Here is a 25293-nt window from a genome sequence, read left to right as displayed (position 1 = left end):
ATTTGGAATGCAAATAACAGATATAATATGTGAAAATGAAACTCTAGAGTCAACGTATGTACTGTACATGGATTCACTACACCAGAAATCTCTGCTCCAAAAGCCGACTGCACGAAGGGATAGCAACGTGAAGCATAACTAATGTGTTTAAATTGTCACGTCTTTGACAGTGTGAGAGGACGATAATTTAGAAATAAAAATCTTCACAATCATATTTTGCAAGGTCAACGAAACATTAAGTTACGTTATGTAATTTGTTTCTTTGAAAATTCTTTGGTCAATTTGGGAGGTAACCTAAATCATATTCTCATTCATTCTTTAAGATTTTGTGCGTCCAAAGGATCCTTATAAATTCAAATGCAGATCGTGCCCAATAGACTCACTAAAAATTATCATTTCTATGTTAGCAACACCATCATAAAAATAAGATAACCAAAAATGGGAATCCTTTCTCATAACAAAATAGAATTATCATTGTTTCCCATTGTTGTGTTGCTTTGTCTTGCATGGTCAGCTTCAGCAAATAATTCAGCACACAACACTTTCATTCATTGCCTTGTAAACCATTCAGAGCCCTCTCACCCCATAACTTCAGCAATTTTCACCCCAAACAACGCCTCATTTTCTTCAGTGTTGCAAGCCTACATTAGAAACCTTCGTTTCAACACCTCCACAACCCGAAAGCCATACCTTATAATAACTGCATTGCATGTATCCCATGTACAAGCAGCCATTGTTTGTGCTCAAAAACACAACTTGCAAATGAAAATCCGAAGTGGAGGCCATGACTACGAGGGTGTTTCCTACGTGGCTGAGGTCCCATTTTTCATCCTTGACATGTTCAATCTCAGATCCATTGAGGTTGATATGAGCACTGAAACTGCTTGGGTCCAAGCTGGTGCAACACTTGGTGAAGTTTACTATAGAATTGCTGAGAAGAGTAAAACTCACGGCTTCCCAGCTGGGGTTTGTCCCACTGTTGGTGTAGGAGGCCACATAAGTGGTGGCGGCTATGGGAACATGATGAGAAAATATGGTCTCTCAGTGGATAATGTTATTGATGCACAAATGGTTGATGTTCAAGGTAGGTTGCTTGATAGAAAATCCATGGGTGAAGATCTCTTTTGGGCCATTAGAGGTGGTGGTGGAGCTAGCTTTGGTGTGGTTCTTGCCTACAAAATAAAGCTAGTTCAAGTTCCTGAGACAGTCACTGTTTTCCAAGTTGAGAGGACCTTGGAGCAAAATGGCACAGATATAGTGTATAATTGGCAGCATGTTGCACCTACTATTGACAATGACCTTTTCATTAGGCTCATTTTGGACGTCGTAAACGGTACACAAAATGGAACAAAGACTGTGAGGGCTACCTTCATAGCTCTCTTCCTTGGTGACTCCAAAACTCTTGTTTCTCTCTTGAATGAGAGCTTCCCTCAATTGGGTTTGAAACAATCGGATTGCATCGAAACAAGTTGGCTTCGATCGGTGCTGTTTTGGACAAACATTAACATCACAGAACCGGTTGAGATTTTGCTTGATAGGCAACCACAATCACTTAACTACTTGAAAAGAAAATCTGACTATGTGAAGACACCAATTTCCAAAGAGGGTTTGGAAGGGATTTGGAAGAAGATGATTGAGTTGGTGGATGCAATACTATACTTCAACCCTTATGGTGGAAGAATGGCTGAGATTCCATCAACAGCAACTCCTTTTCCTCATAGAGCTGGGAACCTATGGAAGGTCCAATACCAAGCAAATTGGAACCAACCAGGGAAAGAGGTAGCAGATCACTACATAAACTTGACAAGAAAACTTCATAAATACATGACTCCTTTTGTCTCCAAGAACCCAAGAGAGGCTTTCTTCAATTACAAGGACCTTGATTTGGGAATTAACCACAATGGAAAGAACAGCTACTTTGAAGGGAGAGTTTATGGAGTAGAGTATTTCAAGGATAACTTCAACAGGTTGGTTCAAATAAAGACTAAGGTTGATCCAGGGAATTTCTTTAGGAACGAACAAAGCATCCCTACACTGCCAAATGGGAAGAGTTAGATTAATAATGGTTAATTACTAAGAAATTATTAATTACTTTGTGTCGTTTGTTGGTTAATTAATTTGTCGTTGCAAATATATTAATTTGAATCTTGATTGTGGAAATAAACCTGGTTGTTTAAAGCCAGCTGTAAGAGCCACGGCCCACGGGTACGATTCACCCCATGCAAAACACTAAGTTTTGCTGCTAATTTGTTTGGTTTACTATTAGAATGTAAGAAGCTGCTATTGGTTTACTATTCGTGTATTTAGTACAGTATTTGTACTTCTCTTTTATCTCTTTTCTTTTACATATATTTTTTTTAATTTTTTTATTATCATTTCACGTAATTTATCATATCTTTTATTTTCTTTTCATCTTTTATCTAATAATGTAGTTACTTTATTATTCGAATTTTGTATACCCAATTACGTAGTATGTCTTAGTTTTCAGAAATTACCATCTTATTATGTATTGTGTAGATAATAATTTAAGTTTTTGAATTATCTTTATTATTATTATAAATTTTATCTAATACAAATTAAATAATTACTATCAAAATTACAGTAATGATTTAATAATATATACATTTGACTAACATATTATATACGCACACACTAATTGATGATATTATTAAACATTTTATATGCCAAAGAAAATTATTTAATAATATATTGCGTTATATTATTAATATAGATCCTCGATATTAATATTTTAATTTTATTAATTAAAGATCATAGTCTTATAGAATACTTTTTTTAAATATTTTTCATAACGAATCAAAATGAATTGATTTATCAATATGAAAAATTTAATTTACAATTATTCAATAGGTCTTCTTACCTAATGTTTTAAAATATTAATTAGAAAATTAATAATAAAAATTTATTAAAAATTACAATGAAATATATTAAAATTACATTTTCAATTCCAATAAAGATTACTTCATTATTATTTAATTTCAATCATATATGACCATCTAGGGGGTATTACGGTATCAATATGATTAATTATACAAAAAATGGTCTTCTCATCAGTCCTTTGTGTGTGGGTGAGTGGGGGGGGGGGGTGAGGTTATCATGTACGTGTATAAGTTACTGTCATAACTTATAGAATTCAAAGAGCAACCAGAAAAAAATAAAAAATTCCAATTTGATGAGCTTTCTATGAAGAAAAAATAGATTTTAGTTTCAAATAAGGATTCATGATAAAAAAACATTTGAACATCATTAATTTGCATACTTTGCATTACGAACTGCACATTTTTCAATTGCACCAAATCCAAATTGAATGGCAACAACCATCTACTAGAATCACAAGCTGTTCCACGATCAACTAATACGTGATGCATGAATTCACCAAAAAGCCAACAGTACTTACTAATTAATGATAAAAGTTATGGTTCGACATATATAATAAAATTAATTACTATATTATCGTTTAAGAAATTTATATATGATAAATAAAATTCTTATTACATTAGTTATTTGATAAATATAAAAAATAAATACATAATCTGCAAATAATAAGTATATTTATTTTATCTCGAGCTACTGATTTATGGAAAGGAAAAATATTAGATAGAATAAACTATAATATGTTATATTAAATTTCATTTCATTTTAAATCCTTTAAATTATTAATTGTGTAGTTAGTTGCTGTCGGTACAAATTCCCAAGCAAACATACATAATATTCCTTTTTATCATAAAAACAAGTTTTAATGACGAAGCTTCACAAACTACTTAGGGCGACAAAAAAAAATTATTATGTTTATATTAATGATCTTAATTTTATTGAAAGAATCATACTTAAGACAAGCCCTAAGTTCTTATGTTTGCTAATACAATTTACAAGTTTCAATGGTTCCCATTCTTAAAGGTAGGAGCAAGCTAGATAAGTGGAATTGTTTGGTTAATATCGAAGTGTTAAAATATTTTAGCCAACGAGACCTTGCAACATATTCCAAGGTATCAGATCTTAGAGCAATCGAACATCCAAGGTTGGTAGCCTTAGGGTAAGGAATCACATTGGTGTTTCTAATATTATATTTGGTCATTTCTAATTTTCCATTTTCCAGTGCTTTGATCCATTTCTCAACCTCCAAAAAAGAAAAGAAAATGAAGAAACAAAATATTAGAAACCTTTCTTCTATAATACTGCTATTGTTGCATTCTCTTCTTTGCTCAGCTTCTGCTATAAATTCAGCTGAGAACACTTTTATTCATTGTCTAGTGAACCATTCAGATCCTTCTCACGATATAGCTTCAGCAATTTTCACACCTAGCAGTTCCTCATTCTCTTCAGTATTGCAGGCCTACATCAGAAACCTTCGTTTCAACACCTCAACAACCCGAAAGCCTTCGCTTATAGTCACTGCATTCCATGTTTCCCATGTACAGGCATCCATTATTTGTGCTCAAAAGCACAACTTGTTGATGAAAATCCGTAGTGGAGGCCATGACTATGAAGGGGTGTCTTATGTGGCTACTGAGCCATTCTTTCTCCTTGACATGTTCAATCTTAGATCCATTGAAATTAACATAGACACTGAAACCGCTTGGGTCCAAGCTGGTGCAACACTTGGTGAAGTTTACTATAGAATTGCTGAGAAGAGCAAAACTCATGGTTTCCCAGCTGGTGTTTGTCCCACTGTTGGTGTAGGAGGCCACATAAGTGGTGGTGGCTACGGCAATTTGATGAGAAAATATGGTACTTCAGTGGATAATGTTATTGATGCACAAATGGTTGGTGTTGAAGGTAGATTACTTAATAGAAGATCTATGGGCGAAGATCTCTTTTGGGCCATTAGAGGTGGTGGTGGAGGAAACTTTGGGGTGGTCATTGCCTACAAAATAAAGCTAGTTCGAGTTCCTGAGACAGTGACTGTTTTCCGAGTTCCAAAAACCTTGGAGCAAAATGCCACAGAAATAGTTTACAATTGGCAGCATATTGCACCTACAATTAGCAATGACCTTTTCATTAGGCTCATATTGGACGTTGTAAATGGTACACAAAATGGAGAAAATACTGTGAGGGCTACCTTCATAGCTCTCTTCCTTGGTGACTCCAAAAGTCTTGTTTCTCTCATGGAGGAGAGGTTTCCTCAATTGGGTTTGAAGCAATCTGATTGCATTGAAACAAGTTGGCTTCGATCTGTGTTGTTTTGGGACAACAATGACATTGCAACCCCGGTTGAGATTTTACTTGAGAGACAACCTAAGTCTCTCAAATACTTGAAGAGAAAATCTGACTATGTAAAGAAACCAATTTCCAAGGAGGGTTGGGAAGGGATTTGGAAGAAGATGATTGAATTGGAGAAAACAATGATGTATTTCAATCCTTATGGTGGAAGAATGGATGAGATTCCATCAACAGCAACTCCTTTTCCTCATAGAGCAGGGAACCTATGGAAGATCCAATACCAAGCAAATTGGTATGAGGCAGGGGAAGAGGTAGCAGAACACCACATGGACTTGGTAAGAGAACTTCACAAGTACATGACATCTTTTGTCTCCAAGAACCCAAGACAAGCTTTCTTGTGTTACAAGGACTTGGATTTGGGCATCAACCGCCACGGTTTTCACAGTAATTATGAAGGGAGTGCTTATGGTGTGGAATATTTCATGGATAACTTGAACAGGTTGGTTCAAATAAAGACCAAGGTTGATCCTGCCAATTTCTTTAGGACAGAACAAAGCATCCCCATCCTCAGCCTTGAGGAAAGAGTTAGGATGATCACTGAAAAATCCTTCTTTTCTATTTTACTTGGGTTGTGCGCATTAAATTGGATTCGCTACCTCAAATAACTTGTAGCAGATTTTTGGTATAACAATTTCTGAATCTTTTTATCTTATGCACTATCCTCTTGTGTTAGTAGGTTACTTCGGTGCATTCTGAATCTTAATAATTTTGGTTTTCGAATAAAAACTTTATTATTAGGCCAATTATCATGTTTTAACTTTAATAATTAAGTCCATAATTTGGGTAAATTTTTTGTAAAAGTAATTGTACAAGAAAAAAATGCAACAAATAAAATTATTTTTATGAGTTAAAATCAATTTATGTTCAATATATATAATAAAAATATAAATCCGTTGAATATATATAAATTTGCGTTAAAATATTTATGTGAAAAAGCAAATAATAAAAATAAATGCAGGTAAAAGTATTTTAATAATCAACCCCTCGTATTCGCATTATATAATTTAGTATTATAAATTTATAATGCTTATAACTTTTCAATATATAATTATGCATTAATATGGAGGATAAGCTGGTTAATTAAAACAACAAATTATAATATTTGTATTTTTGTACTTTGTTTCAAGTTGAATTGTTTCTTATGTTTTAGACTTAAATAAGTTTTTTTTTTAATTTTTAAATTAACCCTATAATTTTTTCATTAATATTGGTCCCTAAAATATATCTGGGACAAGTTGAATATTATAAATTACCTTTATCTACAAAATTTTAAAGATAATTATCTATAATAGGTCTAAACCAAATAAACATTCTATTAATCACAAGTGAAAATTATAAGTATTGATCAAGTTTGTATCAAATTAAAATTTTTAGGTAGAAGCTGCTATGACCAAAACATGCATTGTATATCTATAGGAGTAATGTTTGTCACGCATTTTACGACGCATTCTAGGTTAGCTACATCCATATAAACACCCAACAGGTATGAGGTAAGATAAGCATGGTTGATTAAGTTTCAATGAAGAAGAAGAAATGAAAAATAGAAAATAAAATAAAAAAAACGATGATCAAATAAAAAATATATTTTGAATGCATACACACAAAAACTAAATGTTATCAACATTATCTTAAAAGCGTAATTCACTCGAGGGAAGCATCCCTTCCCATTAAAAAAGAATTATAAAACTAAATTGATGCCAAATCCGAATTTGATTATATTAATGATAGCATGACCCTGGATCATGATATTTTGTATACTTAATTATAATTTCATACATTTTTAAGGTAATTTCATACTTAATTTGATATTTAAAAAATTTGTATAGTTTAAGTTTAATTTTTATAAAATATTTTATTAGAATTTGATCTCTACTTTTTTTATGAAATATTGTTTTTAGTCTCATGTAATTTAACTAAAAACTTACACTTGTTGATATCTCAATAGATTATGTTAACTAGATAAATTAAAAATAATAATTTATAAAAGAGTAAAGATTATATCCTAACAAAATATTTAATAAGTACTAAATCTAAATTATGCAAGTTTTTTACATAAACCAACGCTTAATTAAACTTTCATTTGTTTTATTATAAGCAATTTATCCTTATTTGTTCATTAAACAATTATTTTTTTCTCCCTATCAGATTTTGGATCCATTAATAAAATAATATTTAAATTAAGTAAAATATCATTAGAATTTTTAACATATACAATTATTGATATTTTAATCCTTGTTGTCACATAGTTTTTAGTTGTCCTAATACATAAGTCACATATTAAGTGTCAATTACACATAACATGTATCATTTTAACATTTAATAAACATAGGAGGGAGTGATTTGCCTTGAAGTCTACTTAGTTCAAACTCTATCCATTTGATTCCTAATTAATTTCTAGACATAAAATTTGTCAATTTAATTTCAAAAACCTCCTAATAAGTAATTTTGATTCTTAAAGAATTTTTAATTAGTCAATTTAGTTTTTAAAAAGTCCTGAATGAACCAATTAATTTACACTTAAAAAAATAACAATTATATTTTTAATATTTAAATTATAAGTTCAATGATTTCAAAATCATTTATATATTTTTGTTATTGAATTTCTTTTATTTCTAATATAGAGTATTTAAATTCTACATGACTCTTGACATATTTAGCCTTCTTTATTTATAATCTAAAGCAAACTGAGCGGTGAAAACATATTATCATACAAGGAAAGTCTTGAAAATGGTTGATTATCAAATTGAATTGGGTCTAATGAAAAGGACTAATTCACGAATTGCATTTGCAATCAACATGATTCTCTTAAAGTAAAGAAACGTGCGAAAAAATTTGGTGGTTGGTTGCAAAAGGTAATCGACAGTGAACTCTCAACCCTGCATGGAATGTAAATAAATAATATGATATAATTTCTTAACCTTATCTACGCCTCCATCAACGCAAAGACAATGGTCACCGAAACCACAATCCCTATGACTCTGCTTTCCCTTGTCTTTTATATTTGTGTTGCTGCGCCAGATTCATCATCAGAAGCAACTGCACTTGGTTATGGCTACATCATCTCAAGTGTTAACAACACGGCCAAGTCTTTGACAGCTAACCTTAACCTCATCAAACCCTCCTCTTTTTTCGGAACCGACTTTCCAATCCTCTCCCTCGCTGCCCGGTAACAGTAACCAATTGTACTATGTTATTGTTGTCTCTTAGGGATGGGCAAAGTTTAGGTAGAATAGCATAGTTATTGGTGATATTGTTATGAGTTTATTTTTATAATTTGTATAATACAGATTAGTATTAAGATCAACCTACTAAAATTAAAAGTCAAACACTCAGTCAAAATAAACTCTAATTATGATTAGGGGACGACATTTAAGTTCCTAGTACATCTAATTCATTAATTAATTCATCCCATTAAATTAGATTGTCTTGTTCTTAGATATTTTTTTGACACATCATTGTACTCTAGTCTATATTTTAGTATCTGTATATAAATATGTGGTTATTCTGAATTGCAGTTTTGAGGACAAGAATAGATTAAGGGTAAGAATCACCGACTCCGATCATCAAAGATGGGAAATCCCACAAGAATTGATTCCTACAGGTTCCTCCTCATCTCAATATTATTACCCTCCACGCTTCCTCAATAGCAAGCAAGTTTCTCAGCAATCAAAGGACTCTTTTAGTGTTACACATCCAAACTCAGACCTTATTTTCACTCTCTACAACACCACCCCATTTGGCTTCACTGTCTCACGCAAATCCTCCAATGATGTTCTCTTCAACGCTAGACCTGATCCTTCCAATCCTGAAACTTTTCTCATCTTCAAAGATCAGTATTTGCAGCTATCTTCTTCCCTTCCATCACAAAGGGCCTTTCTTTATGGGCTTGGGGAGCACACTAAGAGCTCCTTCAAGCTGCAACCCAATCAGAATTTCACTTTGTGGAATGCAGACGTTGGAAGTTCAAACCTCGATGTCAACCTTTATGGGTCTCACCCTTTCTATTTGGACGTGAGATCACAGTCCCCAGATGGAAAAGTGAAAGGTGGAAGCACACATGGGGTGTTACTGTTGAACAGCAATGGAATGGACATAGTTTATGGTGGTGATCGTATTACATATAAGGTCATTGGTGGGGTTTTTGATTTGTATTTTTTCGGTGGTTCCTCTCCAGAATTGGTGTTGGATCAGTACACTGAACTCATTGGTAGGCCTGCTCCCATGCCTTATTGGTCCTTTGGTATGTCACATGCACCCTCTTCCTTTGGATTAGTTACTACATACACATTTAAATTTAACTTATGAATTTCAGTTGATTCACATCCTTGTTTCTCTTTTGGGGAGGTTTTCATCAGTGTCGATGGGGCTACGAGAGTGTAAGTGATCTCCAGGGTGTGGTTGCCAACTACTCAAAAGCAAATATACCCCTTGAAGTTATGTGGACAGATATTGACTACATGGACGGAAATAAAGATTTCACACTTGATCCAATCAACTTTCCATTGGATAAGATGAGAAGTTTTGTTGATACTCTTCACCAAAATGGTCAGAAATATGTGCTTATCTTGGATCCTGGTACCTAATTCTGACATCATTAAATTTCTTTCAAACAATTCATATTCTTTTGTTAATGTTTGAGGAAGCATCTCTGCATCTTTTATTGATCTGAGGCAAATTTTTTTAAACAGGTATCAATGTAAATGACACACATGCAACCTATGTTAGAGGTTTGAAAGCTGATATATACATAAAGAGAAATGGAGTCAATTACTTGGGTAAAGTTTGGCCTGGACCAGTTTACTACCCTGATTTTCTAAACCCACGCAGCCAAGAATTTTGGGGTGGGGAGATCAAATTATTTAGAGACCTTCTCCCTTTTGATGGTCTTTGGATTGACATGAATGAGTTATCAAATTTCATTACTTCTCTTCCAATTCCATCTTCTAACCTTGATAACCCTCCCTACAAAATCAACAATAAAGGATCTCAACAATCCATTAATGACAGAACAGTCCCTGCAACGTCTTTGCACTTTGGTAACATCACTGAGTATAATGCCCACAATTTGTATGGACTCTTAGAAGCCAAGGCAACTAACAAGGCATTAGTGAATATAACTGGTAGAAGGCCATTCATTCTTAGTAGATCAACATTTATTAGCTCTGGTAAGTACACTGCCCATTGGACAGGAGACAATGCTGCAACATGGAATGATTTGGCATACTCAATTCCATCCATATTGAATTTTGGAATCTTTGGGATTCCGATGGTTGGAGCAGATATATGTGGTTTCTCAGGGAATACAACTGAAGAACTTTGCCGGCGTTGGATCCAGGTAAATTGATTCTCAAATGCAGTTGTAGTATGGGATAATTTTTGCACTAGTGTGAATGTTACTATATTAAATATTCGCGTGCTTAGCGTAGCAGGAATAAACTATGAAACACAGTATTATACATATGTAACTCATTATTTTGGTTAATGCAGTTGGGGGCCTTTTACCCCTTTGCGAGAGATCATTCAGACAAGAATTCCATCAGGCAAGAGCTTTACCTTTGGGAATCAGTTGCTGCATCAGCTAGGAAAGTGCTTGGTCTTCGTTATCGTCTTCTTCCTTATTTCTACACACTAATGTATGAAGCACATACAAAAGGGACGCCAATTGCAAGACCCCTTTTCTTTTCATTCCCTGAGGATGTCACAACATATGAAATCAACTCACAGTTTCTGTTGGGTAAAGGGGTTTTGGTGTCACCTGTACTACAATCTGGGGCAGTCACTGTTGATGCATACTTTCCTGCAGGAAACTGGTTTGACCTCTTCAATTTCTCAAATTCATTGAATGCAAAATCAGGCCAGCATGTGACTCTTAATGCTCCATCTGATCACATTAATGTGCATGTTGGGGAAGGTAATATTTTGGCATTGCAAGGAGAAGCAATGACAACTGAAGCTGCTAGAAACACTTCATTTCAACTTGTGGTGGTTATTAGTAGAAGTGGAAATAGTTATGGAAAAGTCTATTTGGATGATGGGGAGGGTCTTGACATAGCAGGAGGGAATGAGCAATGGACGTTAGTAAGCTTTGATGCTGCATTTGACAACAATAGCATTTTTGTTGCATCTAAGGTCACTAATGGAAGATTCGCTCTAGACCAAAGGTGGATCATAGATAAGGTAACTCTCTTGGGGATACCTAAGCATAAGACATTTAATAGAATGGATTTGTCAAGGAAGGAGTTGAACATTGTAAACGGGATGAATTCGATTGGGAAAGCAACTGTGAGGACACAACTTGATAGCTCCTCTCAGTTTGATATTGTTGAAGTTTCAAAAATATCACTACTTATTGGAAAGGAATTTAATCTGGAGATTAAAATCTAGTTAAGGTTACTTTAAGAAAGCAAATTGCCCGAGAATCTGTGCTTTCTTTATAGTTGCATTGATGAGTTCAAGGTTACTATTAGGCATGCATTTTCCCAAGCTAGAACACAAACAATCGTAAAAAATGTCATATTTTGTATCAAATGTATGAAATAATGTCAACATGGCTGTGAAGCTCAAGCATGGAAATATCTGTCCATCAATAGTTGGAGTGAGTATTTCCTAGTACAGGTGGTTTGCTAATAATTTATGCCAACAACTTGGTAGTTACCTTTATTTGAGGTTCCATGAATCCTAAACTCTTCACATTCTGTCCTTAGATGCTTGAATGAAGGCTAGCAGTGCAGTATCCGTTGAACATTATGGGATCATATCATATCCACAAGAGCATCCTCTCATGATTGTATTTCTTTTCTAGTAAAATGATAATCAGAATATCTTACTTTAAAAGAGAAATATTAATGACACATTTCTTAACACACTCTTAATTATTACACTCTTAATTATTGGCTAAAATTTATTAAAAATTACAAAAATTAAGTGAATTTTTCTCATAAAATAATGTATTTTAGTAGTTATAAGTATTTTAAAAAATGTCCTATTAGCATTATAGTCCAAAAATATCACCTGGAGTGCAGCTGCCCCAATCTCACTGCTAATTAAATTTGATGGTTCATAAATGATTTGAAAATTAACACTTTCTTGAGATAGCCCACAAAGAACATCTCATATAAAAATGGAAACCATATTTCATGAGTCCTAACAATGATTTGATTATTAGATTTATAATTTGTATCTTAATATATACAAGTTACTTAAATTTATTTTATATGGGTCCAACAATTACGCATCATTTCTTTTTACTTTTTATCATTCAAACATCTTTCATCTTCAATCATATAACTCTTAAAAATTTACAAAATGAGTCTCATAAGTTATCCCATAATTTTATTTTTTATTTCTGGCTCAAATTTGTGTAATTTTTTTTAATTTCAAAAAAAGGTATGAATAGACTTACTTTTTGCTGAATTTTTGTTTAAGCAAAAATTGCTTACATAAGATACGGTTGTCTATCTAAAATGTTAGCTCACCTCTTTCAATGGTATTTTTACTTATTTTGATTGTTTTTATAAAAAAGTGAACTAATCATCTACCGTTAGAGATGCTTTGGGGCTGAAATTAACCAGATCATAATTTTTTTATTTCATCCACGAAACTTTAAAACAACATCCAAAATAAAAACAAAAAATATTTGAATAAATTATATTTCTCCTTTAAAGATGTTTAAATTAAAATCCCCCCTTTTATTTTAAAGCACAGCATTTTCTTTTTCAAACGATAACTATATATTATACGAGTCCATTTTTATGTAAATGGGTTTTTTTAAAGGTTTCTTTTTGTTATATTAGATAGTTGACAATTAATTTTAAATATTATGATTAATTTTGTGATCTTAAAAGGTGAATTGTGATTTTAGATAAAATTTGAAAGTTCACAATAAAGATATTGAAAAATTTACTCTACTTTTTATAATAAATCAATGATATGTTTTAAAATCTCTAGTAATACTAAAAGGTATGACAAAAGGTAAATTTTTATAGAGTTATGTTAATAATTGTTGACCCTGGTTAAGAAATTTATTTATATTAAAAATTAAAATATAATTTTAATTTCACTGAAGAATAATATATTTTTTAAAAGTAAGATAAAACACATAATAAACATCTTTAAGGAGTATAATCTATTATAAATATATATATATATATTATATCTTTGTAACTTTAATATAATAAAAATATTTTTCATAAAAAAATTATTATTTTTAAATATTTAAACTAGCAAAATCCTGAATTTTATAATATTCGACATAAACCATATATAAACTAGAAACAAAATTGATAAAATGAATATCCGAAGGCCAACTTAAGAGGGTATTAACCCATCCCCGACGGCAAAACAAAACCCTTGGGTAGTGAGGAGCAGAGCAAAGGGTTTAAGAGCAAACGTGCCTTGTGCTGTTGAGCTCTGAACCTTCTTCAACTGAACCATGTTTTCTTGCACTCGCACTCGCACTCTTCCTCTCATTTCTCTCGCCTCCAAAGGTACTCTGTGTGTGTGTGTGTGTGTGTGTGTGTGTGTTTGTGTTCTCACCAATCTAACTGCGTTTCTCTTTGGCGTTCCGAATCAAGTGTGTGCTCCTCCACACGAAGCTCTCTACTCCACCAACATTGTCGGCGATAAGCCCGTTCTGGTAAGCGATCCATTCTCTTTGGAATTCTGAGCGATGTATGTATGTGTCTCTAATGTTCCATCAATTCAATTCTCAAACAGGTTCGGGATTTTATTCATTCTGCACTCTACCATCCGTTACATGGCTACTTCTCCCAAAGATCGCGCTCCGTTGGAGTTCTTCCCAATTCTATTAAATTCAATCAACTTCAAGGTCATCTTCTCTGCATTTCTTATTTTATTTATCAATAATCGATAACCATATGTATATTGAGAAACGATATTGACTGTTGGTTACAACTTACAAATCATTAATTTTGGGAAATTGGCTTTTCAATATTCTGCTTCTGGATTATTTCAGTTCAACCAGCCTTTTATGAATTCTCTGGATTAAATGCAAAGCATGAAGCTTTTTAAAATTCCCAAACTATTATCGATTCAGTTTAAATACTTGTCTGTCTAAGAAGTTGAAAAACTCAATTTAACATTGCTTGTAATTATAAATTTTTAATGGTTTGTTCTAATGTAGTAGGATGGTGACACATTGCAGGCCGAAAAGCTTATATGAAATACTTGGATACTATTTACAAGCAGAATGACATATCATGGTTTACACCAGTGGAGCTTTTTAAGGTACAATCTCTATAGGATAAAGATTTTATAGTCACCAATATGTAGAATAATATGACTCAATGTCATTTTAACAGTTCTCAGTTTGTTAAGGAGAAAATTGTTATTTTTTAAACAGTTTATTTAATCAATTAGAATTTCTAACTTACATGAATGTTCAATCTTCAAGAGCTATAATTGTGGTCAAGCTCAACTTTTTTGGTCTAGAGGGAGCTGCAAAAAATAGAAATTGGGTTGAAGAGGATCAATTGGTGTTGGTTTCAGGGCTGTGAGCTATACTTGCAAATTTGGGGGGTGGGTGGGTTAGGGGTTAAGATGGATGCATCTAGTGTCAGTTTGGGTATAGATCAACTAGACTGTCAAGAGAATGGTATTTTTTTTGTCCTGTCCGGGGAGAGAATGAGATATTTGTAGGTTATAACCATAACATTAATGAAAACCAAGTTGAAATTGAGAAGAATAATTAACCTACATGTCACACAAACAAGAAGGAGCAAGTCTCAGTTAGACTCTCAATAATTATGAACCCACAAAGAAGAGTTGAACATTGAAATAAGATCCAATGGCCTCCAAAGAACAGAATCTCAAGCTTGAATACATAGCCTGCAAGCAAGGAGTGATAAAATTACTAAATTCCCCTGGAATTGACCTAACATATTAATTCAATTAATAACTTCTGAATCTTAATAATACTAAATAATTATAATATTTTTTGGAACGTTGCAGCAGTATCTTAAATAAGGCAAGACTCATCTTATCAACAATTTGATCTTTAATATTAGGCTTTCTAGATGCTAGTGTGTTGATACCATATTAAATTTGAACTTGAGTTTAACTCAACCCAAAAAGTTAGCTGATAAGGTAAATATTACTTTAGCCTTTATAAGTTTTATTTTAATTATATTTTGTAGTCGATATAGGACTTTGACACATTCTTTATGCTCTAAATGTCCAATCATAAGTGTATGATAGTGTGTTGATATCATATTAAATTTGGACTTGAGTTTAACTCAACCCAAAAAGTTAGCTCATAAGGTAAATATTACTTTAGCCTTTATAAGTTTTATATTAGTTATATTTTGTAGTCGATATAGGACTTTGACACATTCTTTATGCTCTAAATGCCCAATCATAAGTGTATGATAGTGTGTTGAAGTTTCACGACCACAAATATAGCTAAAGTAGAATTTGTGAAAGTTAAAAACAATTCTCACCTTAAGAGTTACCTTTTGAGGTTAAATTAGATCTTCATCCAAATTTAAGATGACATTTGAGTTTATTTTAGATTTGATATTGAGCTACCCTTTACTGAAAACAAAAAGGCCTCACAGGTGTTTTAGCACAATTAAGTTGGACTAGTGAATTTTTCCCCTAATACAATTCCTGATACAATCAGTTGTTCCTCATATAACATGCTTGAAGCACAAGCAGCCCAATGCTTTGTGCTTTTCTTCAATAAATGAATAATGAGGACCATAGTTATCAATAGTGGGATATTAAAGTGGCCATAAACCACTACAAAATTTGAATAGTGGAACACTTTTAAATAACGGCTGCAATAGTGGCTGTAGCAATGATACAGCGGTGCTAGAGTGAAGTTGAATAAAAAAAACATTTTTGCCCCAAAGAAAAGCATTGCTTTGAGGAATTTTTTACTCTTATTGTTATTTACTTGTTTGTTTTGCTCAAGAGCTATGACTTTTGAATTTTAATTATGAATATGTCATGGATTTTTATTTTATTAAAAATGAGCATTTATATGTATAGTATAGATCTTTTAATTTGTATATAAAATTTCTATGTAGTGGTTATCCTGCTGTGCACTATCTCACTATAGCATTTTTTTTATGTTGGCCACTTGCCACTGTTTGAAATTGATAACTTTGATTAGGACCTAAAAGATTGAATTTTGAACCATGTAGAAAGGGAGTTTCAATATAATAAAAAGTATTCTTGAACCTAAAAATGCTTTATCACTACAGTGTTCAGAATGCCATCATCTATGTGGACTGATGTGGAACATCAGCCATGTGTATTGCATTGATATTAACAACAGAAGATATGTACCTAATTCTATTCAAATTCATTTGACACTAATTTTATCTTGTTGATTCTCATTGTTATGGTTCATGAACTTCAGCTTGGGTCACTTATGAGTTTGTTGCTTGCCCTATTTTTTAAAATAGATATTAGTGGGGAATAGTGTAGTTATTCTTAAAAGACTTTTGGCTAAGAAGATTAGGTGACTGGAACCCACATTAGGCCAAAAACTGCTAGTGCGTCTTAATTGATATAATGCATAACTATGACTTTTGAAATACGATATAATGCATTTTTTTTTTTCTGTTTATTAGAAAACTACATTGATAAGATTTTCTTTGATTGAAACAGAAATATTAAAATATCTTATTTTTCTTTTGATTTAAAGAATTTGTGGGACAGTATACCTTGGGATATTCAAGTTTATCCTTTTTCTAGGGTGGAATTGATCATTGGAGTCTAAATGCAAAGTCAGGCACATATTGGACATGAGAACTTTGGTATGCAATTTTTCAGAATTTTTATATGTATTTTCTTGGGTATATCAAAATATAATGAAATGAATTTCTGGTGCTTGAAATAGTTGTAGAATTTTAAACAATATATTTATTCTGAACTTTTCAGTCATATATATTGATGCTATATAGTGTTTTAGCTCTTTTATGTTTATTTTATTTTTTATTTTTGTAGCCTTGGTATGCTCATGCTATTGCTGAAGCCATCATGCGCACTGCAAACTTCTCTGTTCCTCTAAAAGTAAGTGCATTGCAATCTTTTTGCATATGATCATGGGACAGATGTTATTAGGAGTCTGATGTACTTGTTTTTGCACAGATGCATTTTGTTTTTTGAGTTTATGCCTTTTTGTTAACTTTGGTTTGAATAAAATCTTCGGACAGAAAGGAAAAGGAAGAGTTATTTTTAAAAGAAGAGATGAATAAATCTTTTAGCTCATTGTTAGTGCTGAAATATCTATGCTCTAAACCGTTGCTTAAGAACCAGGGACAATTTATAGTTTAAGACACATTCAATAAAGGTGTGCTAGTTGTTCTTCAATCCACACAACTTCTCTTTGGAGCCTTACCAAAACTGCACTGATCATTATTCCCTATATTTCTGGCCAATCTACTATTAAGAGCCCACAGAAATGTCTTTCTTTTCCAGCAGCTGGAGCTGGACTGTGAGGGACCTGCATTATGCTGCTAATCTGCACATAAACTCTTAATTAGATATTGTTTCAGTTCCATATAAGTACGTTTCATGCCTGTTTTCTATCTACAGTTTGTTTAATATTTTTTCTGTCGTAAACCCCATATTTTTGTTTTGTTATAAATTTAGTAAGCATAAGAAATGTATCTTGTTTACACTGACTGTTACTTTTTATTACTTCGATCTGTAGTTGATACTATCCTCTAATTTGCAATCAGATATATGAAATTGGTGGTGGATCAGGAACTTGTGCCAAGGGTATAATGGATTACATAATGTTGAATGCTCCTGCAAAAGTTTATAACAGTATGACTTACATGTACGTGCCTTCACAGTTGATATCATATATACATTATCACAAAATCAGATTATAATGTTAGAGCTGATTTTAACTCTTTTGTTAAGATATCTTTTGCATTGCATAATTCTTCCATTAGTAACTTATAGGCTCTTTCTATTATTTGGGACTTTCACACTCATTGAGATATGAATTATGAAATATGAATAATAGAGAAAGTGTGAACTACCTATCTGTGTCCCTTTTGATTTTACTTGATTCCTTTCCATTCTCAGCCAATTCAGACAGAAGGGTTTGGACTGATTCTGGGGGTAATTTTCTTGTAAATTATTTTTTTCAATTTCTGATGCTCTCTCCAAACCTTAAGGGTTCCTTCTTGAATCCTGACATTTCCATTTGAAAGTGAAAACTTCTGTATATGGTCAAATCATATATTTGGGCATCAGTACTTAACAATACAAATGTATTGTAGATCTCATACTGCTCTCTCCTCAGTGTTTTGTGTATATGATTAAAATTATGGTGTTGTATCTTATTAATGTTTGAATTTTGAAGTTGTTGTCCATCAGTGTTATGAGTATCCTATTTATTACTCTTGATAAATTAAATTGGAGTACATTTACTTTAGTAAATTTGTCTTGTGTACTTACCTTTTTATGATTCACATCCTAGTTAATATCCTGTTTTTAACTACAGCTCAGTTGAGATTAGTCCTTCACTTGCTGAGGTGCAAAGAGAAACTGTTGGTGAAGTGCGAAGCCATATACCAAAGTTCAGGGTAGAATGTCGTGATGCTGCTGACCGGAGTGGATGGGGTAGGCTGCTATATTAATTAAGTGGTGTTACATAAATTTTGTTGTGGTTTCTGAAAGTAAGCAAGAATCTAAAGGTTGAGCTTTCATTTAGTGGGGCCATTGGTCACCTACTAACATAGGTTGTAAACAAAATAATACTACAAAGAAAGGTTTGGTGGAAGGCAATAAATTTTTGCTTATAATGTGCAATCTCTCCAAGCCATCTACCCATCTAAGATTCTTTTTGACAAACCTATTTGCAAGTTGAAAGCCCCTCTACGGTCTAGTCTTTCATTTGGACAGCTGTACTTAATTTGCTTAGTCTTGAATTTTAGGGGTCATAATCTAGATGTATTTGCAAAAGTCAAATATAATATAATGGGAATTTTTCTTTGCAATTTGGTGACATTTTCACGTGTCAGTCAAGTAATCTAACTTACCATTCCATCATTTTCTATTTCTTTTCTGTTTTTCACTTCATTGTTGTATTAAATATTGTAATATTTATATGTATCATTATTATCATTAGTCATTACTTAGGTGAGCCTTGGGCAATGGTAAGGTTGTTGTTGCCTTGTGACCTAAAGGTCACAGGTTAAAATATTAGAAGTAGCTCCTTTCCTTGCGAGACATGTTTGTCCTTCCCAAACTGTACTAGGCGACAACCTCATGCACTGGGTCTCCATTTTTATTATTACTAGTATGTGACCCATGCGTCACCGGTAAATGTATGGTGATTAATAAATTATCCATTTTGCTTGCAAGATAATATATTATTTAAAGAAAATAAATGTTATTCAAATGCAATATAATAGTTATGAATATGAATAAAGCTCTTGACCCATATATATAATAACTGTATACCCTTATATATGACAGAGGATGCTTAAATTGTAATCATTCACGTTCAGTGCTTCCTTGTTTTTTTTCTACAATGTTTAATTTGTATACAAGGGGCTTGACTTCTGATTTTTCTTGGGGTAGTGGAGGAGGCAAAGAGATGGCGAGTATTGGTAAATTGAATGGGTCATGATGCACTTTCTGTTTTAGATACTAGACAAGCTCGATATATCGCTGTTCACTCCAATTGCCTTTTATTGGTTGATAATATTGTTATGGTAAATGAGGCTCAATTGTATACTTATTTTGCCTGTAAAAGTTAAATTTTGTAAACTTCAGACCTCCTATTTTGGTGATATATGGAAACTTCTATGTAGTGTGTCAAAGATATGTTAATGAAATGCTAATATCGTTGTTCCCATCTTTACAGGGAATGTGGAGCAACAACCATGTTGGGTAATAATGCTTGAGGTGTGTTCGATAAATGAGAGTGTTTTTTCTTCCAGGTCAAATATTTTTCCCAGTAAAAATATGACCTAAACTTGTTTTTATTTAAAATTCCAAGAAAACAAATTCCTTGACATGGATCTTGTACTGAGAACTCACCTACCAAGAAAATAATTAATGGTAGTGGCATAGTGGATTGTTGAGTAGCTGCAATGGAAAAACTTGACATGTAACAGACTTATTGTTTTTATTATCTGTCATTTCTTCAAACTATTCCATGGCCATCCTATATCAATATATCATCAGTTGGCTTTACCATTGAAGAGGAAGAACTGCTTTAAGATTGTCATGGCCATACCATAGTGAGAGGGACTGGGTCTGTATATGTAACAGTACCCAAAAAAAAAAATGCAGGTAACCACGGTCAGAAATTACATAACATGGCACTAGAGGAAAAAAAGATCAAGATTGACTAATTTATTAGAGCCTAGCAGTAAGAACATATTAAGCAGTAGTTATTACCAAGTCATGCTACAGAAGTGACCTATGAACACCCCCAGAAAGAAGAGCACAGAATGAAAAAGGTCAAGTACAGAAACTACTGTTATAGATATACTGGGACTAAACCTTATTGGTTGAAGGAGAAGAAGCGTTGTGTGAAACTGTTTGAGGACTTGTCACTGAGCTGTATGGGAAATGGAGTTATGAAATACAAAGCTACATGCAGGACTAATTAAAGTGTCAAAGGCCAAAGCAAGGTTAGAAGTGTCAAATTAATATGAAAATGGTGCAACATAGTTAGAGTATGCCCTAAATTTGTTTCAACAGAGCGAGCTGCTGTGTACAACTTTATGCTATGCTTGACTTTCATAGTGATTTCAAATCCCTAAATTAGTTTGTAGGTGTCAATGAACCTAAAGGCCCCTAATTTGGTGCTTCACATTGTGTGAGGTTAGGGAATTGGACTGCCTGTAAGATAGTGTTGTGGCTGTTGGCTACTATTGCTGCACTCCGAACTGCTGTAGTGAAATGGTCTTCAACAAGGATTCAGGCAATCAAGTGTGGTCAAAGATCAAGAGCTGCTTCACTTTGCACTTGTATGATAATGGTCACCATTAGGAACCTGACCAGCCGGTTCTCAAAGGTCAATCTGGTTCCTTTTGACAGAGTTTCAGGCACTAAACACGTGTGTTGGCAGTTCCCCCTTACCAGCTAAGATATGGCATTTGGGCATCTGGCATCATCATTACAGATGCATCATAAAAGATTGTTGATCAATTGTGTGCAATTTGTTAAGAACCTAAGTATTAAATGTTGCAGACTAGAAATGATCTTCTACCTGTTTTTCCTCTTGTTAATGTTATATTTTGTGATAATAATAATAATAATAATAATAATATAGATATTTCACACCAATTTATCTATTTCTTGTAGGTACTTGATAATCTTCCACATGATCTTATCTATGCAGAGAATCAAACTTCCCCATGGATGGAAGTCTGGGTTGAGAGGCAACATGGCCGGTTAGTTTCTGCTTTGTGTGGATGCAGATCGTACTGTTGCTGCATATGCCATGACATGTATTCTAGTGCTTCATTAAGTAGTAGTTAACACACACAAAAGGATGTTTGCATTTAAGTGATTGCTGAATCATAACATAATTCTGTGGCCTCTTTAATACAACCTAAATGAGAATTACAAATCACGAACCACTTCCTACCTTTAATAGAGAAACAGTCAGCGAGTTATACAAGCCGTTGCAAGACTCACTTATTACACGTTGTGTTGAGATAATGGACTTGGATAAAACCAAAACACCTCAAAGCACTGCAGTATCTACACTGAAAAGCATTTGGTCTAAGGTTTATCCAAAACCGCGTAGATGTTGGCTGCCAACTGGTTGCTTGGTAAGAGTCTCTTAATTCTTCCTTAAGTCTGATTTATAACTTGATTCTTGCATTTATAATAACTTCACTTTTCCAGAAATTACTTGAGGTTCTCCATGAGGTGCTACCAAAGATGTCTTTGATTGCTTCTGATTTCAGCTACCTACCAGATGTGAAGATACCTGGTGAAAGAGCTCCATTGGTTTCAACTAAAGTATATTCTCATTACTTTTCTTGAACAATACATCAGTTGTCTGCTTTCTCATCTCAAACTTTAGCGTGAAGTTTTCATGCAGTAGTCCTAAGAATGGAGTCTCTATCCATTTGCTTTGTGTATTAAGATCATTATTTATACTCTGTACATGTGATATGATTGAGAAATGAGAAGCAATGTTCACTAGTTGTGAGGATCTGCCACTTTAATGATCTTGTCATCATTCTTTTCTATGTGGCTCATATAATCTTTAGTGCGTAAAAGCAGCTATATCAATGTAATTTGATTATGTTAACCACTATAACAATGTAGTAATCAGAATGAGAGTACATGATACTGTTAAGTTTCCAAAACCATTTTTTCCCTTGTTAATATCAATACTGTACCTTGTTATGGGTAAGCTATTTCTATAATGTATTAGCCTGTGCAGGGATATTTATATTGTAAACTTAATATGTATTGGTAACCCAGCTTCTGCATATTCTGCCTAATGGATTGTGTCAACGATTTGAAAGATGTGTATACAGAGATCCTAATTTGTTATCATCTGTAGAAATCCTTTTTGTTTCTTCGCTTTACAAATCAAACTGAAGTTTCTAATTTGTATTCATAGTCTTGGGTTTTCCTTATGAATTGCAGAAAGATGGGAGCAGTTCAGATTATGATAATTATATGCAGGCAAAGGTTCGGTTTGCAATAGCTTCTTTCCTTTTCAATTCATTTTCCTTGTTTTCACTCTGCTTCTCATGGTTAGCAAATACTGTATTTGTAGCTTGAAACAATCTTGCTTAAATTTAACATGATGTTTGAAGAATAATGTGATAAATTATGCTGAAACATTAATGATTTAGTATTAGTAAACCATAATGGCTACAGAAGCTGTTGAGCATTAGCAATTTGAACTTACTGGGAGTTTTAAATTCATTACTTTTTATTGAATAAATATTTCTGGCATAATTCTTGTGACATTTGTTTGATAATATGGACTGTATGACCCAGGATCTTTGTTTGTTTTGGTGCTTTTGATAAAAAAAATAACATTAAAAAGACGTTAGAGGTAAAAGTACAGGAGGATAAGAAATTATATAACAGCAAACCAAAGTGGCTTAGAAGAACAACTAAGATGCCTGATCCATTTATTTATCAGTGCTAAAAATTCTGTTCAAACAACCCAGGAACTGCTTCAATGCATAACTCTACTCTGAGGGAATAAATTTTCTCTAGTCAAAATTTGCATGCTAAAGTAATTTATTGGTGTTAACTCAGCCTTTTGTCAAGCACAACCTAAAAATCAAATGACAAGTGGTAAGAACGATCTAAATTACTAAAATATATTTCTTAATCAACTTAAAAGGGTGTTGAGTCCCTTGGGAGTAAACATGGCTTGCTATAATGTAAATTGCAATCCAATAATAATTTTATTCAGAGTACTAGATTTATTGTTTTCATATAATTATCCTGCAAGATGCAGTGCTGTTTTAACATAGCCCTCATGATTGAAATATTGGCCTGCCTTTTACTAATCACAAGTGATTCAGAAGTTCAGAATTGTAATTGTTAAGCATCCTGATTAATTATTTCCGGAGCTTTGTTGCATTCATTGGCAACAAGAAACTTTTAAGCTCAATCATTATTTTAGTTACTTCATGGGAGTACAAAACTAATTTTGCATTCTGTCTTATGTAAGTGATGATCCTGTCATGAAATAATTTCTTCCAGAACCAAAACCACACCACACGGTTGTACTAAAGCTTGTGTGTTTATGTTTTGCAGGGTGACGCCGATATCTTTTTTCCTACGGACTTTTGGCTTTTGGAACAAATGGATCATTATTGTTCTGGGTGGCTGAAACCTCTCAGTGATCATTCATCAAAAAAAGGAAAGAAAAGGAGAACAATTACGGTAAATTCAGTGATTATTTTATCAAAGATTGTTTTAATATCACTGCACCCAAGGCCGCAAATGAGAGGTTGGAGGTTCCATGACAGCATATGAAATTCTATTTTTCATCTCCTTGTTGAATGTTTTCAAAGTTTATATATAAACACAACATATAAAAAATAATAGTCTTTTATAAAAAATTAAAATCTTTAAAAATTGTTTTCCATAATATAAATAACTAAAAAACTATAGATAAGAGTCATCGACATTTGTTTTGGAATGTTTGATGAGAAATTGCCAGATGTGCTCTGTTTCAAATTCTTAGCTATTTTATGTACTCTAGCTTAATAGTTTATATTTGATGTAGCTGGAAACATCATCTTTCATGGAGGAGTTTGGTTTGCCCACCAAAACGAGAACCAAGGACGGATACAACCCACTCTTGGATGACTTCAAGAATACCAAATTTTATCTGAGTGTCCCTACACACAATGTTAAGTAGATAATCGTATTCAATACAAGTACTTAACATCACAAGTGTCACGGGCGTTTTGTTGAGATTATATTATTGAAGTTACATGTAGATCATCATTTCATGGTCTCTGAGGCTTGGAGGATAAATTTGATGTTTTTTTTTTTTTCAAATTTTTTTTTTTTAAAAAACGTGATCGTATATTGTGTCGATGGGCAATTTGCCTTGTTCACGTGGGCCTCCTCTCTGAAGCCCCAGAAATTGTTTAATTTAATTGAAAGAGAACATTTTTATGGATCTTTTAGAATACCGCGATTTGTAAAGTTCGTTGTGGTGTCGTATTTGTTCTTTGTACTACACTCTGCAAGTTGTAGCTATCAAACAATAAGTTTTAAGGTGTTAAGAGAGAACTTAGCCAAAAAGAGTGAATGGAATAATTCAGTTAGGCTCCCTGAATGTGTATATCCAAAAAGAAATGTGTATTTAAAAGGGGAAAAAAATGAAAAAAAGAAGAGGCGATGAACTCAACTGAACCCATTAAAAAAGAAGGGAAGGATACCTGTGGAAAAACAATGACGGAAGTGCGATAGGAGGAAGTTTGTTAAGCAATTGGTTTACCTAACATGCAACCATGGTGGAGTGCCACAAGCTGAGAGAATATGATCTTGGGCTCATCTAAATTTTGAAAAAACGACTAACGTGAAACTGATGGCAGCCAACTGTTCATTATG

The 25293-nt window shown here is 33.1% G+C and overlaps 4 protein-coding genes across 4 annotated transcripts; all 4 read left to right on the top strand.

Annotated features, from left to right (window-relative positions):
• Positions 1-438: 438 nt before the first annotated feature.
• On the top strand, positions 439-2055 carry LOC113853132 (berberine bridge enzyme-like 8). The gene has a single exon (XM_027483600.1). It carries the CDS (start codon positions 439-441, stop codon positions 2053-2055), a length of 1617 nt encoding a protein of 538 aa, XP_027339401.1.
• Positions 2056-4154: 2099 nt separating this feature from the next.
• Positions 4155-5843, top strand: LOC113852220 (berberine bridge enzyme-like 8). The gene has a single exon (XM_027482458.1). The coding sequence runs from the start codon at positions 4155-4157 to the stop codon at positions 5841-5843; it is 1689 nt and encodes a 562-aa protein (XP_027338259.1).
• Positions 5844-8075: 2232 nt separating this feature from the next.
• Positions 8076-12360, top strand: LOC113865594 (alpha-glucosidase-like). Its single transcript, XM_027500275.1, has 5 exons — positions 8076-8404; positions 8754-9478; positions 9583-9813; positions 9927-10573; positions 10726-12360. The coding sequence occupies exons 1-5, from the start codon at positions 8187-8189 to the stop codon at positions 11620-11622; spliced, it is 2718 nt and encodes a 905-aa protein (XP_027356076.1). The 5' UTR covers positions 8076-8186; the 3' UTR covers positions 11623-12360.
• Positions 12361-13583: 1223 nt separating this feature from the next.
• Positions 13584-24632, top strand: LOC113852559. The gene is made up of 14 exons (XM_027482872.1): positions 13584-13724; positions 13812-13873; positions 13954-14065; positions 14402-14484; positions 17212-17277; positions 17949-18049; positions 18725-18843; positions 20093-20133; positions 21544-21632; positions 21839-22016; positions 22093-22209; positions 22849-22893; positions 23983-24111; positions 24458-24632. The coding sequence occupies exons 1-14, from the start codon at positions 13670-13672 to the stop codon at positions 24590-24592; spliced, it is 1332 nt and encodes a 443-aa protein (XP_027338673.1). The 5' UTR covers positions 13584-13669; the 3' UTR covers positions 24593-24632.
• Positions 24633-25293: the final 661 nt, after the last annotated feature.

The sequence above is a fragment of the Abrus precatorius genome, unplaced genomic scaffold, assembly GCF_003935025.1.
Source record: "Abrus precatorius isolate BTA unplaced genomic scaffold, Abrus_2018 Scaffold10, whole genome shotgun sequence".
Taxonomy (NCBI): Eukaryota; Viridiplantae; Streptophyta; class Magnoliopsida; order Fabales; family Fabaceae; genus Abrus; species Abrus precatorius.
Note: the sequence above shows the minus strand (reverse complement) of the source record. Positions and strands in the feature narration are given on the sequence as shown.